At 42.8% G+C, this 17,899-nt stretch overlaps 2 protein-coding genes across 5 annotated transcripts in view; one reads left to right on the top strand and one right to left on the bottom strand.

Moving 5' to 3' along the window:
* MYOM1 (myomesin 1) overlaps positions 1 to 17,899 on the top strand; it is a 107,846-nt gene that overhangs the window by 8,148 nt on the left and 81,799 nt on the right. The gene's annotated exons all lie outside the window — the stretch shown is intronic.
* LOC122172054 (myosin regulatory light chain 2, smooth muscle minor isoform) lies at positions 259 to 8,530 on the bottom strand. Its single transcript, XM_042840074.1, has 4 exons — positions 8,446 to 8,530; positions 3,193 to 3,390; positions 2,856 to 3,017; positions 259 to 2,248 (listed from the first exon to the last, which is right to left on the bottom strand). Exons 2-4 carry the CDS (start codon positions 3,374 to 3,376, stop codon positions 2,076 to 2,078), a joined length of 519 nt encoding a protein of 172 aa, XP_042696008.1. The 5' UTR covers positions 3,377 to 3,390; positions 8,446 to 8,530; the 3' UTR covers positions 259 to 2,075.

Genomic DNA, 17,899 nt, shown 5'->3' with positions numbered 1-17,899 from the left:
CCCTTTTACATAGATTTTATTTAGAATTGTAAAATCACTATTTCAAAACTTATTTCCAGCAGAAAAATTCAAGTGGTTTGTTTGCTGCTTACTGAGCCCAGCATACCAACACCTAAAATTTACTAAGATGATGAGATGAGGAAAATAATGGCTCAGAGACTTGCTGTTTCTAATAGAAGAGAAAACATCTTCCAAATCTTAAACCATTTGGCCAGAGTTAAAAAAAAAACAAACAAACAACAACAAACGCCAACAAAATGAAGGTATATCCTTAATGCAGGCTTCTGTACATACACATAATATTGAATGACAAGATTGGACCAAAGTGACAGCCTAACTGCTCCTCAGTTTAATATTACATAGCAACATTTCAACAATACAATGTTTCCTTCATCTCAACACTTCCTCTGTGACAGGAGCATTGCGGGTGAAAATTTTGACACAAAACTGCCTCTGAATAAAAGAAAACTGAAAATAAGTCAGTTTTGGTAGACTCATTCAGGCATTCTACGGAGAAACACCATAGCAACCATACTCAAGAGGAAGAAAATAGTATAAAGACAGTCTTTTGAGGAAAAGAGCAGCTGTGGCACTCTAAGGTAGTATAGTGAAGCACATGGTCTGGGTAGGAGGAAGAAACAAACTAAGGCAAAGTGACAGGTAGATAAAATGGAAATAGGAAAGCAGTAGTTACAAACCAATTATAATTAAGCACGGAAGTGGAAGAAACCACCCAGGAATGAACATCAAAGTATTTTCACCGAACGTACTTTGTAATACTGACTTATTTAGTTAGGAATACTAACCGAGCCAGAGCATTTTCAAGAACTGCCACCATCGCAATACAAACCAGAGCAGAAGGCAAGCCTTCCATACCACAAGGGAAACTGGACAAACATTTGCACCCTGGGGCATTTCATGCTGGCCCAGCCTTTACAAGCCCCTAAGCTGAAGTTCCTATTCTTTTGGGTCACTTAAATAATGTGAAACAGTTCAGGGAATAGTTTCTTTGATAAGAGATCTTAACTTCAATTGGTAAATATGTTGGCAAGACAAATTCCCCTTCCACCTTTTAGCTTGAAGTTGCCAGGAAAAAAAGAGACAAATGAAAGGATGTGGTCATTTGGAGACCTGAGAGAATGAACTCTGTTTTCTCAGTACTGAAGTCAGCTGTTTCTGTTTGAATGAATCTTGCTTGCCTGAAAGCCATTTTATCAGTATCAGGGTAAATGAAGAAAATTTATGATCATTTAAGAAGTGAAAGGGCTTTATCTTGGATATGGTTTTGCCAAGTTAATTCTCAGCACTGTCATTCTCAAAGGCATTAATCTGCAGAACAATAAGGCTTTATGTAGGTTTTCTGGACAAGCACTGCTGTTTACTACTGCCAGCACAGGCACTGCCTCATTGATTTCCTAGGAATCCTAAGGAATAGGATCCTAGGAATCCCAAGTGCTCTCTGCTGGCAATTGTAATAGTCTTCCCTAAACACATCTTTGATTAACTACTCACATCAGTCAGATCCACTATGAAAACCTGAGATAACATTTAAACAGCTGAATTTTCAAATATCAGCATATACTGCTGCACACATCTCATAACTATGCAACGACAGCAAAGCTGTCAGGTTTTCCAGCTCGATTTGCAACTGCAAATAAAATATGATTAACACACACTTGCATTTGTAAATGCATAACAGAAATTTCTCTCTTGACAAAAGAATGAGGTGGTTTTTTTTTTTTTTTTTTTTTTAATCTATATAGCAATCTTTATTTCAAAATGGCATTTATTACAAAAAATGTAAAAATCCAGCTAAACCAGAAACATTGAGATTATTTTCCTGGACTTAAAGTTCACTGATCTTTGCCCCATCTCCTTCTCCTTACAATATTTTCCCCACTTCCAGTCTGATTATATAGGTGCAGTTGAGCCTAAATGGCCTGGAATAGATAAATACATTAAGAAAGGCAAAAGTTGTAAAGCTAAATGCATGCAACAAGTTCTACCAGGAAAACCCCCTCAAAAATAAACGTAAGTGTAAAGTAGAGAGAATCTGCAGGTGTCCAGGGATTTGCTCAGTCATCCTTGTCTTTTGCTCCATGTTTAAGGATGCGTGTAAATTCAATGTAGTTGAAATTGCCCTTTTTGTCAATTGGTGCCTCTCTGTAGAGCTCATCTACCTCTTCATCTGTGAACCTGTCTCCCATCGTGGTCAGCAGCTCCCGCAGGTAGTCTTCTTGAATGAACCCTACAATGTGACGTAAGAGGGAACAAGAAAGAATGTTTTGACATTTATCTCCAAAGAGTTGGATGACAATGTTTGAAACATTTCAAATTGATTTTTAAACACTGGACAAACTCACATTCACCAGACAGTTTACAAAGAAAACAACTTCGGCGCTGTTTATTAAACAAGCAGCTTCATATAAGCTGAGATTCCATTACTTTATCAACACTCCATTTACCAGCTTTCTCTTGAATTAATTTTGTTCTCCATTAAGTGCAAGAAAACAGAGAGAATATGGATACATGTTATTAACAGAGAACACAGTTTTCATAAAAGCATCCCAGCTTTGAAAACAAGGATGTCCCCTAACAAAAGCTGCTGCTAAACTGAAGTTAGAAGTTCAGAAATTGAGACCACAGTTCCCAACTAACACTTTCTCCATCTTGAACAACAAATTTGAAGAAGCAGAAGTTTGGGATTTGAAGTGTTACAGTGCTTAAGAAGGCCATTTCAGCTGCTGAGGAAACACAGCTTAATTTTTAGCTGGCAGAAGTCAGAAATTCCATTGTAAAAATTGATCACTGCTTTTATGAACACAAGTATTTATCACTAATTATCACCCACATACCTGTTGCTTCTTCGTCAAAGCAAGCAAAAGCATTCCTGATGACATCTTCTGGATCAGTGCCGTTGAGCTTCTCACCAAACATTGTGAGGAACATTGTGAAGTTGATGGGGCCTGGAGCCTCGTTCATCATGGCATCCAGGTATTCATCCGTTGGGTTCTTTCCTACAGATAAAAGGATTGCTGCTTTAGCTTTTAAACTAAAATAAAAAAATGGATAAAAGTCACCTGAATATTGTAATACAAAGTGGGACACCTCTCATAAGCCATCCCAAACTCAGCGTTTTAATCACAATAGCACAAATACGTTTGGCAGCTGTAAACAGAAGAGAGACATTACCGAGGGAGGCAAGCATGTCGTGCAGGTCCTCCTTGTCAATGAAGCCATCCCTGTTCTGATCAATCATGTTGAAGGCTTCCTTGAATTCCTGAATCTGGGACTGATCAAACATGGCAAATACATTGGACGTGGCGCGCTGAGGGCGCTTCTTGGTGGTCTTCGTCTTTGCCCTTTTGCTGGACATGTTGGCTGTTGGCTCTAGGGAGAAAACACAACCAAAATTTGGACTTAATAAATCACACTAAAAGATCTTAGGGAGAAAGATGAATAAAGGGAAATTGAAACCCACACTGTAGTGAAATAACAAGAAATGCAACTGTCTCCTGCTATATTTCAGGACTTGGAGAGATAATACTTCAAATCAACAGCATGGTACATTTTAAATAAAGCAAGTCGTAGTTATTGAAACCAAGCTCACCTAGTGCTTCTATTTCTGGTTCACTACCCCATCTGCCTCTTATACAAATTAAGATGACCTATTTAGCAGGTTAGGAGGTATCACTGACCTACAACAAAGAAGGACATAGGGGTCTGCTACCCTCAACATAGTATTTAGCAGTTAAATATATCAAGCAAGCAAGATAAACTAACATTTAGGAGGCAAAAATGTATTCTAATAAAATATTACTCAAGACTCTAAAATAGCTGCTGTGGAAGGAGCAGTAAGGTCTCACAATGCTGAATGACCCTGATGAAAGAGCAATGTTTTTGGGAAGGCTGTTGACCAACACTGGGGTCAGGGTGCTGAAACAAAGATCAGCCAAGCCAGTTCTACTGGAGTTCTTTCCAAGTGAGCTAGAGGATCATGTTGGAAAAAGGATACTGACTTGGTTCAAAAGCCCTGCATTGCTAATCCCTTATTCAGTTCAACTATTACAGAATACGTATGCAAATGCCAGGATACTTTCTTCTTTTTGAAATTAATGACTTAATAGTTCAAGTTCAAAGATTGTTTCTTTTAAGTTATCAACATCTAGGAACATTTCAGTATTTGCATAGATCTTTAAGCAGCTCTATCTACCACAAGTATATGAATGTCACTGTCTCCCTTGAGCTGTCAAATGAAGAAGTTAACAAGTAGTATCTTGCCTCTGAGTGCATTCATATCATCTGGATAGAAATGAGGCTTTCAGGCTAACTGCCTCTGTTTAGGTGGAAAGATACACATCTAGCAGCCAGCTATTACTGATAATACAAATATGAAAAAGTGACTCAAACAATGAGAAGTGAACACAAAGACCTCAGTATTGCTAGGGACCAGAATATGGTAAGCTTGGTTTACTACTGTTTCTGGAAGTACAGCACACATCTAGGCCTTAGTTTAGGCATAATAAAAGACCATGTGTTTATTTAATGCAAATAATCCACATAGCTAAGTTTTACCTTAACCAGACACCACCCCTCCTTGATTTTGGATTTTATGTAAAGTACTTGCAACAGCTGTCCTGAGAGAGAAGGAATTTAAGCATCACTTCCAGTAAATTTCAGAGTGTTGGCATTCTTGTGACAATGTACCACCAAGTATTGATTTTATAACTTCCTTTTCAAAATTATCTTGTTGGAAATGCAGTTCTAATTAGAGTCACAGTGTAGTTCTAATGGCTTCGAGGAGTTTGCTCGCAAGTTACTACATTTTCCTGCTAGACTCCTGAAAAGCAAGCCTGAACTCACTAAACTGACTTCATCCATAAGAAGTACAATAAGCAGAGCAGCACTCTTATGTGGTCAATCAATCTAACACATAGACAAAATGCAGTTACCTTTGGATTTTGCTTTGTTTTTAAAAGAAAGCCATTTTACCTTGCTTCGTGTCAGGTACGTGGCATGCAGTACCAGCTGTCTGGATCAGAAAAGGATATTCCATAGTTATGTCCTTCCCCACACGACTACAATGAGCGTTACTGACCTCCTCTGCTACTTCCACCCTTTTAAACCTTGATACAAAAAACGTCCTTCTGACGTATAAAACAAACCATTATGTCCCAAACCAAAAATAGCTGATGAAATGCAACTGTGCATCAGTCGGCAGCACTGAGGTTGTCTGCATTACACTCGCTGACCGCAAGCTATCTGAAACGCCTGGCCTCCAGCAACGTTTCAGCAAATAAATATGAACTCCTGACATCTAGATACCAGTGAAGGCAGCTGACAATAAAGGGAGTTCACTTTCAAGCTGTAATGAAGAGCTGTGTGCAGCTTCAGTCTTTTAAAAACACCTATAGTTACTGCTAAGCTCTGAACAACCAATAAGTTCTACTGTGCAAAGCAACATTCACCAGTAACTGTTTTCTGAAAATAAAGAGCGGGCAATATCCTCAAAGCTACAACAAGTAAACAAAAAGCACATTTTACTTATATGCTATTTTTTTTTAAGTTTCTCTAAACCAGATTTGGGAGGCAGCCACAGAGAATGCAGAGAACACAACTCTTGCACTCAGAGACCTTTGAGTGTTAGTCTGTGTATGGAGAAACATCTCATAGGACTGGTGCAGCTATGCCTGAAATAGATCCGCATGCAGCTCTGAGAAAGTCCATTAGAAACAGGGCAATAAATTGGAACATATTCAGAAAAAACAAGGCCACCAATTCAGCCAGCCAAAAAGATCAACTTGCGATGGAAAAGGTTCCAAGCGCTTGTGCTTAGCGTTATCTCTGTGTGTACAGCAGTGAATGACAGTGAATGAGAACTTCATTGGAGTCAAGCACAGGATTCACTAATCTGGGAGAGGATGGGACTTCATCTGACAAATTCACTGGATCATTTATTAAAAATAAAAGATAAAATAAATCATACCACTGGAATTGAGATAGCATAAGTTCAGACTGAAAACAAATATATCAGTAGATAAAATGAATGGAAGTACTTCACACTGGATAGCACAAGTTAGGACACACATAGTTTCATCTGTTTAATACAGAGCATCGATCTGTCTGGGCCTTGTTTTGGAAACAGAGAAACTTCTAATATACTTCAAACAAGATATTTCCAAAAACTTTTCTTCACGTGTAAAAATCTTCCTAAATAAGTCAGTACATTGCAGACACTGGACTAGAGAGACAGTAGCAGCACAGTGGTGCTTTGTGCTACTTGCACATGCACATGATTAGGCAGGCAATGGATAACAAGCTACAGAAACAAAGGAACTCATCTTATGCTCCTCCCCTCTGGGGAAAAGATAAACCCCAGAAGGAGATAAAGCTGAACAAGTAAACAGCTTGAGCCAGGCAATAATAAAACTTGACATCCCATTAATGGCAACAGAGGCTGGATCTGTTGAGAGACTGACCAAATGTTTTGCTGCAGAAAACAGCCTAGTGTCTTCAACATTTTCTTTATAATAATGATGAATGCCTATCATTCAAAATAAAACCAATCACAGTCACTAATGAAGTCTCATTTTAAAACTTACTGCTGACTTTTATTGTAACATTTATTTCAGAACATTATTACACTAGGATATAACAGCCACCTGCTCTTCAACCACCAAGCTCAAAAGTCATCTTTGAAGCTGGCTCCCAAGTTCTCACCATGCAGTTGGTTACAGCATCAGGCACAGCCTGTCAGCTCTCAGGGCTTGGGGGGGGGAGTCTGGAAGAGCCAAAATGCCCAGCACACTCCACAGCAGCTCTGTGTAAAAGCTCTATGCACACCAGACTGCACTTGTCCAAAGCACTTCGTTAGCTCACCTAGTCTTGAAGGCTATCTCATTATTTTCTTTGTTAATAAGAATTCCTGACCACGTCTTGCATAGGTTGTAAAACCTGCTGTGATACTTTGCTTTCATGACTGACCAAACCCTCCATTTGCAGGGTAGAGTGAAAACCGCAGTGATCTGTCATAAAAAAAAAATTAAAAAAATCACAGAATCATAGGAGTTTGAAGGGACCTCTGGAAATCATTCAGTCCAAACCACCATTAAAGCAGGTTCCCTCACAGCAGATTGCAAAGGAAAGCATCCAGGTGGATTTTAAATACCTCCAGAGAAGAAGACTGCACAATCTCTCTGGACAGCCTGTTCCAGCACTCTGTCACTCTTACAATAAAGATTTTTCTCATGTTCAGGTGGAAGTTCCTGTATTCCAGTTTGTGCCCACTGCCTCTTGTCCTGTGGCTGGGCACCACCAAAAAGAGTCTGGCCCCATCCACTTGACTCCCACCCTTTAGATACTTATAAGCAGTGGTAAGATTCACCTTAGCCCTTTCTTGTCCAGGCTGAACAGCCTCAGGGCTCTCAGCCTTTTCTCATAAGATGCTCTAGGCTCCTCATCATCCCTGTGGCCTTCCACCAGACTCTCTCTAGAAATTCCTTGTCTTTCTTGAACTGAGGAGCCCAGAGCCAGACAGGGCACTCCAGATGTCGCCTCACTAGGGCAGAGGAGAGGGGGAGGATCACTTCCCTCGACCTGCTGGCCACACTCTTGTTACTGCACCCCACGATCCCATTGGCCTTCTTATCCACAAAAGCGTACTGCTGGCTCACAGCCATCCCACTGTCTACCATTACGTACACAGTTCCTTCTCTGCAGAGCTCCTTTCCAGCAGGTCAGCCCCCAACTTGTTCTGATGCATACAGTTATTCCTCTCCAGACACAGGACTTTGGGCTTGCCCTCGTTGATCCTCCTCAGGTTCTGCTCCGCTGAATGGCAGCACAGCCTTCCGATGTGTCAGCCTCTCCTCCCAGCACCACATCATCAGCAAACTTGATGAGAATGCACTCTTATCTTCTCATCCAGGTAACAAACGAAGCCGAAGTTAAACGAGACCAGCCCCAGCACTGACCCCTGGAGAACACCAACGGCTACTGGCCTCCAACCACTCTGTGATGCTGATCACAGCCCTCTGAGCTCTGCCAGGCAGCCACTCCTCAGTCCACCTCACTGTCTGCTCTCTCCCTGCATCCCCTAAGCTCACCTATGAGAACGTTGTGGGAGACTGCCCTTAACAAATTCGTTATAGCCATAATTACTCCAAAACATAAGCACGAAAGCAAAAACGGCCTCCTTCAGATATCCCAAGCTTTTCCAGCTTCGCGAGCTCGCAAGAGCGACGAGGAAACGGCTGGAGAAGGGCTGCGGGGCAGAGAGGCGGCCGTCCTCCCGCAGCCGCGCCCGCAGCAGCAGCAGCACACCACCCTTACAGGCAGAAGGTCCCGCTGCTCCGCGTTCAGCCTCAGCCCGCAGCCTGGCGGCAGGCCCCGCTCCCAGCCGCCCCTCACGGGCTGCCCGAAGCCCCCGCGCCCTTGTGGCCTCACCTGGCGATGACGGCACGAGGTCCGGGTCAGAGCGTGGCGATGCGAAGCGGCGGCTGCGGCGCTTCCGGACAGCGAGCGGCCGCCGCCCAACCGGTACACAGGAAGGAAAGAACGGGCGAGACCATCCCCGCCGGGGCGGAGGGGGCCCGCGAGGCTCGTCGCTTCAAAGCGGCGCGGCACAGCGCGAAGGGATCTCATTGTGCTCTCCCGCTCGGCCTCTAGCCGCTCTCACTGCGGTCCTTTGAAGTCCGACAGCCCTTTCTCTATCCTCTCAACCCCCCCACGTTGAGCGCAGTCTTGGTGCGGCGCGGTGCGGTCACCGCATTCCAGGGCGCGGGGGGCGGAGGCAGAGCAGCGCCTGCCCTTGTAAGGCAACGGCGGGAGTTTCCTGCCGGCGGGGCGGGCCGCCATGTCCCTAGAGCGCTTCGCCGCGCCCTGCGGCCCCTCCTGCGGGAGGTAGGCGAGGTGCCTGCCTCGTGGGCGGTGCGGAGCTCGGCTGTTCTCGCTTCCTGACGAAAAAATCAATGTTCTCAGCCGAATACCCGGGGTGGTGTGGTACGGCTGGCAACCGGCTTACCCTGCGCTTAGCAGTAGCACGTGTATAAAGATATAGGGGTACCTGTGGTCTATATCTAAAGTGCGTGGGTGTGAGTAGTGCTTACACCATGCAACACTCATACTTGTGTTAAATGTTAACATCATGAGCAATAGCTAATAGACACACCACGGAGGACTTCAGACTGTAGCCTGCCTTACCAGAACCATATTTGCTTCATTGCCGTTGGCCTTTCACAAATCTTAATGAGAAAATGCATGCAATCTTTAATTTCAAGTACAGTGCAATTTAGAGAGTCACCAAATCTCAAACATCTTTAAGAAATGCAGACGGCAATAGTGTTGACTCAAGGAGGGCAATTGTTTTCACAAATACTGATTAACCAGTTATAAACAAATACATTATTTGTAAAATTCTCAACAGCTCTCATCTAAACTTCTTTAGATTGTATAGAAGCTGCATAAAAAGTTATAGGAGGTCTTACTGCTCCCTATAGTGACCTGAAAGGAGGTTGCAGCGAGGACTTTTCTCCTGTGTGATTAGTGATAGGGTGAGAGGTGATGACCTCCAGTGGTGCCAGGGGAGATTCAAGTTGGATGTTAGGAAAAATTTCTTCTCAGAAAGAGTGGTCAGGAAATGGCACAGGCTGCCCAGGAGGTAGTGGATTTGCTGTCCCTGGAGGTGTTCAAGAAATGTGTGGATGAGGCACTGAGGGGCATGGTTAGTGGGCAATATTGGTGGTAGGAGGACAGTTGGACAAGATGATCTTAGTGATCACTTCCAACCATAATGGTTCTGTGCCTCTAAGGTTGTATGAGTTCCATTTTACAGAAACAAGTGAGAAAGGCAGCTAGTGCTGCATAAAGGCTAAAGCTGCAAGTGGGAAGGTAAAAAGTCTTTCATTAAGGTTGGTAGTTCAGGATCCCAAATCCACTTCAGTGAGATTTGGAAACTTACACATTTGCAAAAGTCCTGTGAGCTTCCAATCTTTGTACTTCAATACTGGGTACTTCAATAACATCAAAACCTACCTAATTATTTATCTGCTGCTTTCTCAGAGCCTAGAGATCCCTAGATGGGAAAGTTTTCAAGGGCTGCTTGTAAACTTAGTCTTGAATATGTGCTAGACTTAGCTTTCTAAGTTGCTTTCACTTCTATGTCAGTGAATAATCTCACTGAGTGCAGTGTGAATGGAACAACTGTAGTGGACAATCAGCATGGGAATGCCCATGATGGTTTTGATGGACAAGGGTCTGGCTTCCTAGACTTCCTTGATCACAGCTATCATGTTTTGCATCTTCCGTGTCTTTTCACACTCCAGTGTTACATGGTCTCCATTTGCTGCTTTTTTGGGAACTTCTCACACTGAATAATGCCTCACAATTCCCCTCCATGGAAGTGATCTTAATGTCAGTCCAGGTTGGCAATTACAGCTCTAAATGAATTATATAAATTTATCAATATGAGTTTGCAGCCAGCAATTTCCTGGCCTTGTGGAAGTAAAGGGCCAGAATCTCTCATCTTTTTATCAGTGTGTCTTCTCCCTTGTGAGGATGCATTTTATGGGGAGAAGCATACTTTAATGAACCTCTGGCTCCGCAAATTTAAATGTTATTCAGTGAGATCCATGGCATTCAAAGAAACAAAAGCTGAGCATGGTCTTCAAGCATTTAGCATTTAGCATTTATCAGTTTATCATCTGTTTTTATCAGTTTCTCAAGTGCATTTTTCTCTGTCTAGAAGCAAAACAATTACCAGATTAGTTAGTAAATAAAAAGCTGAATACAGTTGCAGCACAGGTCAGGAGAATATGTGCTTGTATGGGATTAGTTTACATAAACAGTAGCATAGTTAGTCTCTTGCTACATACAAAGAAAATCATTAAAAAAACACTAGACTTTCTTACATTCTGAAAATCACCAGTACTCAGGAAAGAAGGCATGTGTTCTGACATGGTACAGATTTCAGCAATTGATGCACATCTTGCACATTGTAGTGAAGAATATGAGGTGGTTAAGCAGTGCAGCTCCACCTGAGGCCAGGTGAGAATGTGGCCCTCCACCTCCCTGGCCTATGAACCTGAGCCTGTGGAGAAGCTTCAGGCACTGCTGCTTTCTTCATGCAAGCAGGATTGCTTTGTCCTTGTTATCTGCTTACTTCTTGCACAACTCAGTTAGAAGTCACAGTCTTGGGGGACATCCCAACTGCCATCCCACAGCTGAAATAAAGAAACATTTTGAACATGGAAAGTGACATGAGTGCACTTGAAAACAAACCAAACAGTAAGAGCTGCTGAGCCTGAGCTGCCATTCTTGCACAACACGAGGCCATGAATGATAGCATGAAAGATGTCAGAAGGGTTCAAAAAAGAGACTTATGCAGCCTATGACATGGAATCATAGAATCACAGAATAGCCTGGATTGGAAGGGACCTTAAAGCCTGCCCAGTCCCACCCCGTGCCATAGGCAGGGCTGGCCACTCAGCAGCTCAGCTGTCCAGGGCCCCATCCAACCTGGCTTTGAGTGCCTCCAGGGATGGGGCACCACAGCTTCACGGGGCAGCTGTGCCAGCATCTTACCACCCTCTGAATAAGAAAATTCCAGCTAACATCTAATCTCAGTCTCTCCTCTTTTATGTCATAAAACTGTTCCACTTTGTCCTATCACTATCAAATCATGTAAAAAGTTGGTTTCTCTCCTACAATGTCAGCGTCCTATGTCTGTATCTGTCTGGGTCTATGTCTACCTATATCCTTAGTCCTCTGATCTTGCAGAAAAGCAAGTAACTGCAAAATAGTGGTTAAAAATGCAGCCTATTTATGTTATGCTGTGTAACATCAGATCTTATATTTATCTTTCTTGTGTTTTTTTCCCCACTGAGTTCTATCTTCATTCAACCATGCAGCCTTCGTACCACCATGATCAACATTTTTAGTTTGAGCGACTCTGCTTGTTTTTTTCCAGCCTCACAAAGGCATCTCATTCTCACTTTCTTCCCTTGCGTTACACATGAATGAGTTTGTCTTTCTGTCTGGGGACAAGGCCTGGTTCTGTTGCTGAGCCTAATGCGTCAAGCGATGTCCTGGGAACTGCAAGTAACTGAAGGAGGAGGTGGATGTGTGTTTTACTTCAAGCAGCTGTCTGCTACTTTTCTGCTCCTTGCCTAGCCCAGGACGGAAAGACCACAGCAAACGCAGCACCACGCGCACACCGAACACCTGGCGGTAGAGAACCTGGTGCTGGCAGTCTGCCTCTCTGCAGGGCTCCGGCCGATACCGGCTGCCGCCACCAAGGGGAGCCCCGGCGTTGGTCAGGAGGCCGGGAGGCGGGCGGGGCTGCTGGAACTGCTGGAACGCGCACGGGAAGGGACACGGTGAAATGGAATTAGTCCACGTTAGGCTAAATTGTATTGCGGTGCAGGGCTGGAGCACCTCTGCTATGAGGAGAGGTTGAGGCAGCTGGGCTTGTTCAGCCTGGAGAAGAGAAGGCTCTTTGCAATGTTCAAGTACATAAAGGAAGCCTATAAACAGAAGAGACTGACGACTTTTTGTATGGTCTAATAGCGATAGGACAAGGGGGAATTGATATAAACTAAAAGAAGGGAAACTTAGTTTAAATATGGTGGACGGTTGGACGGGATGATCTTGGAGGTCTTTTCCAACCTTGGTGATTCTATGATTCTAAATATTAGGAAGAAATTCTTCACACAGAGGGCAGTGAGGTGCTGGCACAGCTGCCCAGAGAAGCTGTGGTGCCCCATCACTGGAGAGCTCAGGGCAAGGTTGGATGGGGCCCTGGGCAGCTGAGCTGCTGGGGGGCAGCCCTGCAGGGGGTTGAGGCTGGGTGGGCTTCTGGGTCTGTCCAACCCAAACCATAATCTGGTTCTATGATTCTATTGAAGTAAGTGGGAAAGATCCTATGTGGACTCCTGGAAATGATGCTTAGAGTGCTTCTGAGTTCTTCACATGTCTGAAACAACCATTTTTTTCCCCATAAATTCCTCAAAATGATAATCTACCATATTGTAGTAGGGCCTCCTTGGTCTGCTTCAGTGCTGTTAACAAATTTTTAGTAAAAACAACTAGTGTCTCCAAGCTCTGGGTGTCTCAGAAGCTTCTCTGAGAACTCAGTTTTTATAACACTGTGTGAAGCATGGCATCGCATTTTCATCTGTAATGAAACATTAAGCAGCATCTCTGGTTTCAGTAAGGGCTGGGTGAGTCAGTACATATTGATTTTATGAACTGCTCAGTATTTTCTCTGGGATGGATTTTATGGTATTTCAAACAAATACAGCAGCAACATTGTGGCAATCAACAACACTTCTGTTAATTATATTTTATTCTTGTTTAACAAAATTAATCTAGTTGTTTTCTGGAGGGATACTTGGGGAAGTGCAATGTGTCAGAGCTGGCCTACAAGTCAAATGAGGTTTGCAGATCTTCCTGTGAGTCTGGGTTGAATTTAGAACTGGCCAGAAGGAAATTTTGAATAAATCTGGGTTGAATAAAATGCCCAAGTGCTTGGAAAGTATATGAAAACAAATAGTCTAGAGTAAGAAAAAAAAAAAGAAAAAAAAAAAGAAAATACGAAAAAACCATGAGAAAAAAATGAGATTTGGGGTGAGTTTCATTTAAAACTGAAGGCCAAAGGAGAATTATAGTTTATGAACCCTTTTCAGCAAGCATTGGTGAAATGAACACATGGACAGCATTAAACAAATGAGCAAACCACAGTGAAAAGAATGAGCAGATGAACATCATCAACTAAACTCAGCTTTACAAAGCTCTAGGTTCACCTTCTTTCTGAAGCCTTGCTTGCTAGTTGATGTCTACCTGAATACCCTGCAGGAGCATGTGAATTTTCATGTTAGGGTTACGACTATCTGCATCTCTCTCTTGTGTGGTGCAGGCAAAGTAAGCAGATGTTTCATGCAGGAGCCATTTTAGGATCTCACTGTGTTAATTGGCACTGCCATCACAGTTACTGTTTTTACAGTAGCACTGCACTAAAAAGTCCTCCTCAGAAAGAAGGAGCTTCCTGTGTTACCTGTTCCCAACAGGCTAGCTTCTGTTCATTTTTGTCCCATTCATTTAACAAATGTTCCTGAAAGACTGTGTTATAACTGTGCTTCAGTGAAAAGTTGATGGAAGACATAAATGCTTTTGCATTTTTAAATTATCGTGTTTGTAAGCCTGTCCTGCTGAACATGATCTGGATTTTTGCCTGTGCCCAGGGTACTGAGCTGCCCATAGCCAAGTATTAAATGAAATGTGATTTTTCCATTGATGAGCTGGAAGAACGTCTCAAAAGCCATTGTTTAGAGAACCAGCTTTGTGCCTTTCAAAAGGAAATCTCACTTTAGAAAACAAAGTATTAAGTCTCTGGCCATTTTATGCTTGAACACAGCCTTAGGACCAGCAGCCAAGTGATAAGGTGAAATGGCATGTGTAACGTGACCCAACTGTTCCAACTGAATGTGAGGGTAAGTGATAATCATTTTCCAAACACTCCCCCCAAACTGTAATCTGACGCAGTGCACCGTGGCTCTGGAGTGATAGTGATGAGCAGGAGCTGGTTGCAAATGGAGAGCAAAATCAAAAAAACTGCTTTGCATTCACTCTAGAAATGCAGATATTGAAATTTAGTGCTCTTGTATCATTCGTTTCCAAACTTGAATGAGCTGTGTACCTCTGCAGCAAGGAAGGCAAATCAGATCCTGGGCAGCATCCACTAAGCGTCCATTACTAGCAGATGGAAACGTGATCATCCCGCTGTACTCAGCACATGTGGAGTACTGTGTCCAAACAGACTGGAGAGGGCCCAAAGAAAGGCCAGAAAAGTGCTCAAAGGCTGGAGAGCTTCTCTGTGAGGAAAGCCTGAAAGAGTTGTGTCAGGGTGCAGGGGGAACCTCACCACAGTATACGGTATTTAAATGGTGGCTACAAAGAGGACAGAGACTCTCTCTTCTCGAGAGGCTACATAGAGAGGATAAGGGACAATGAGTACAAGTGCCACCAGGGTGTTTCATCCTGAAACAAGTTTTTTTTGCAGTGAGAGCAGTTGATGGGAAAAACCTCCTCGGAGATGTGAGGCCTCCCATTACTCAAGGTTCTCAAGATGCAGTTGGACAGGGTGCTAGATAGCCTCACTTAGGCTCCATTCTCCCACAAAAAGGTAGACCTGGTGATTTTCTGAGCTCCATTCCAACCTGGATTGTTCAATGGTTCTATGGTATTGCAGAATAGCTAATAATAGATCATCCTCCCTTGAGATCACACCCCCAAAAAAGCTTCATTGGAATATCTGATAGTAATTAATTTCTTTCTTTTCTTTTCCCTTTTCCTCCCCCATAACCATTTTGAGGAATGGAAAGGGACAGACTCTCTTTTTCCCACTGAAAGCTTTGTCTGGCTCTTCCCATCAGCCCCTGTAGCCCAGCCCTAGCTGCACAGCATGGAACAGCTACAGGGAGAAACATGGAGTTCCTTCTTCCTTGTTGAACAATCAGAAAGGCTGGGTTTCCTCCACACTGGGCTGGAGAGGTACCTTCTTGCTGGGACAAACAGTGGGTTCAAGAGGCCAGATGGCAGCAAAAAACTGAATTGCTCCACTAGGAATTTCTGGGACTCATCATCAGCTGCTATCAACCCTCAAGCAGACATTACACAGCTGTACTTGATTGCAAATCCCTGCTAGCATGAAGGGAGAGTATATTTTCACAGCATTTACCAAGTATAATAGTCCCCAGAGAATCATTACAAATGAGTTAAATTTTAAGCAGATGCAGAAAGGTAGCAGAAAATCGTCGCTGAATCAGGAAGCTGCTAATACATTTTGCAGGGCTGTTCCTGGGTAAGCCCAGTGCTTGTCTCCAGCCTACAGCTGAGGATTCAGCTTGCTGCTGTTGGAGCAGCATGCACATTTCCATGGAGCAACCCCAAGCACATGGTTTTAGGTGGCATTTTTTTTTTTGCTTTTTGATGGAAACTGTATAGGGGTGTGATACACTTAATAAATTAACATTTTTCCGTAGGCTTTTTATTTCAATAATGCAGGGGTAATGACAATAAATGTATTAAAAATTCCAAAGTGCCTCTGTATGGCTTGATAAAAACTATTTCCGCATGAAACATAGATGAATACAAGTAAATTATGGTAAAAGTCTGTAAGAATAGTATTTTCCTGGTCCTAAAATACCACCATTTCCCTCTCAGTGTGGATTAATTGCAAAGATCTTTCCCAAAATCCCAACAGGAACTGAAACTTTGCAGGCTTTGCAAGTTAAGTAACTCCAAGCTTTAGTTCCTAAAACCACATATTATGGAAATGTGCTTGAACCACTCCATTTGAACTCTCCATTGTGGCTAACTTTAACTTTCTTTGGACTTTGGCCAGAGCTAAAGTGACATTTGTATAAAAGAAGTCTTTTTGCAAGAGCAAATATAGTAACTGTGGCTGAACTTCAAAGAACTGGTAGTAGGTGATGGATGGTCAACAGATGGGCTCCAGTTTGGACCATCTCATAGGAAATAAAGCCCATCGAGCGTACAAATGCTTCCTCTGTTTTTCCATGTGGCTATGAATAGCAAACAAAGACACCCTACATTTCTGCCATGCACATTTAGTCCTTGGGTTAGCATCAGCTTTATAAAACAGTGAATCACGCGAACAAAAACAGATCCACATTCTTCTAACTTTACCTCATAACTTTGGGTATTGTGTGTCTGTATCACTGTTCTAATTATTCCTACAATAATTATGCCTTTATCTCTAAGAGTGTTCCTAATTCATCTTAAGAGTGTGTATACGGAGAGATAATAATTGAGAGACTATCTCCCTTCCATTGTTTTTCTCAGGAGAGATATACAGATTAGGAATTGTATCTGTCAGAGTTAGCAGCCTAACAGACCACAGAGTGAGGCATCTCTTGTGAAGAGATTGTGTTGCAATTATGTTAGCAGGCATTTTAGGATCATGTACTGTGCGTGCCTATCTACAAAGGACGCAGCCTTCCATGTGTCGATCTCTGGAAGGGAATTACTCATCCAGCCTGTTTTAATTCACTGGATATGAGCGCTGGAAGAACTGTTATTGTAAGCAGTTCAAAAGCAGAAAACACTTGGGCAGAAGGGAGTTTTCTGCCCCATTGCCAGCTTACTTCCAGCAGTGGAGTTCAAATAGTAAGGGCGTATGCGGGCAGAGATTTTTATAATGCAATTATCTGAACATTTCAGGGACTCAGAGAGTAAAGTCATGATGCTGGTATCTATCCAGCTTCTTAAACTGGAGACAACTAGTGCTAATCATAAGAGAAGACACCAGAATAAAGGAATCAAAGGCGTTTTGTATCCAAGAAGCAGGAATGTGCTAGCTGAGCAGGAGCAACTCAGACAAAGCAAGGGGGTTACCAACCTTCCACTTGTTGCAGAGGGTTAGATTGCAACAGCTGCAGTCCAGTGTTACCCTATCAGGATAGCACTGGCACTGAGTAGGGACAGAGCTGCTCTATTGAACACACTGCCAGAAAAGCCTTTCCAGAAAAAGTAGGTGTGCAGCAGGAGATTGGTCATGACTTGAAAGCATTAAGCACCAAACAGTTTGCAAATGCACTTTGGGGATGTTTCAGCTTAATTGTTTTACAGGGAAAGGAAAGACAAAAGAAAGGAAAAGTTACAAAATCATTAATGGGGCAGGATTTTAAGGTTTGAAAAATTGCCCTAAACCAGACGACTGGAGTTTGAAATATATTTTCTTCATTATATTCTCGAGTCAATTTTGTACATACTTGCCTCTTACATTGCATCTCCTTGTCACTCTCCACCTTCGCCAGTGAAACTGAAGGACAGAAATGATAACACTATATCTTGAATAATAATACACTGATCTGTATGATAA

This window comes from Centrocercus urophasianus, unplaced genomic scaffold (assembly GCF_019232065.1).
Source record: "Centrocercus urophasianus isolate 14NV4802_14NV808 unplaced genomic scaffold, USGS_Curo_1.0 seq_11, whole genome shotgun sequence".
In the NCBI taxonomy this organism is placed as follows: domain Eukaryota; kingdom Metazoa; phylum Chordata; class Aves; order Galliformes; family Phasianidae; genus Centrocercus; species Centrocercus urophasianus.
Note: the sequence above shows the minus strand (reverse complement) of the source record. Positions and strands in the feature narration are given on the sequence as shown.

Bases quoted from the DNA above. Each gene is read 5' to 3' on its own strand.
- LOC122172054 (XM_042840074.1), bottom strand. From the start codon at position 3,376: ATGTCCAGCAAAAGGGCAAAGACGAAGACCACCAAGAAGCGCCCTCAG. The intron at 3,018-3,192 runs GTAATGTCTCTC...TTTTATCTGTAG, and splicing joins CGACATGCTTGCCTCCCTCG to GAAAGAACCCAACGGATGAA. The intron at 2,249-2,855 runs GTATGTGGGTGA...GTCACATTGTAG, and splicing joins CTTTGACGAAGAAGCAACAG to GGTTCATTCAAGAAGACTAC.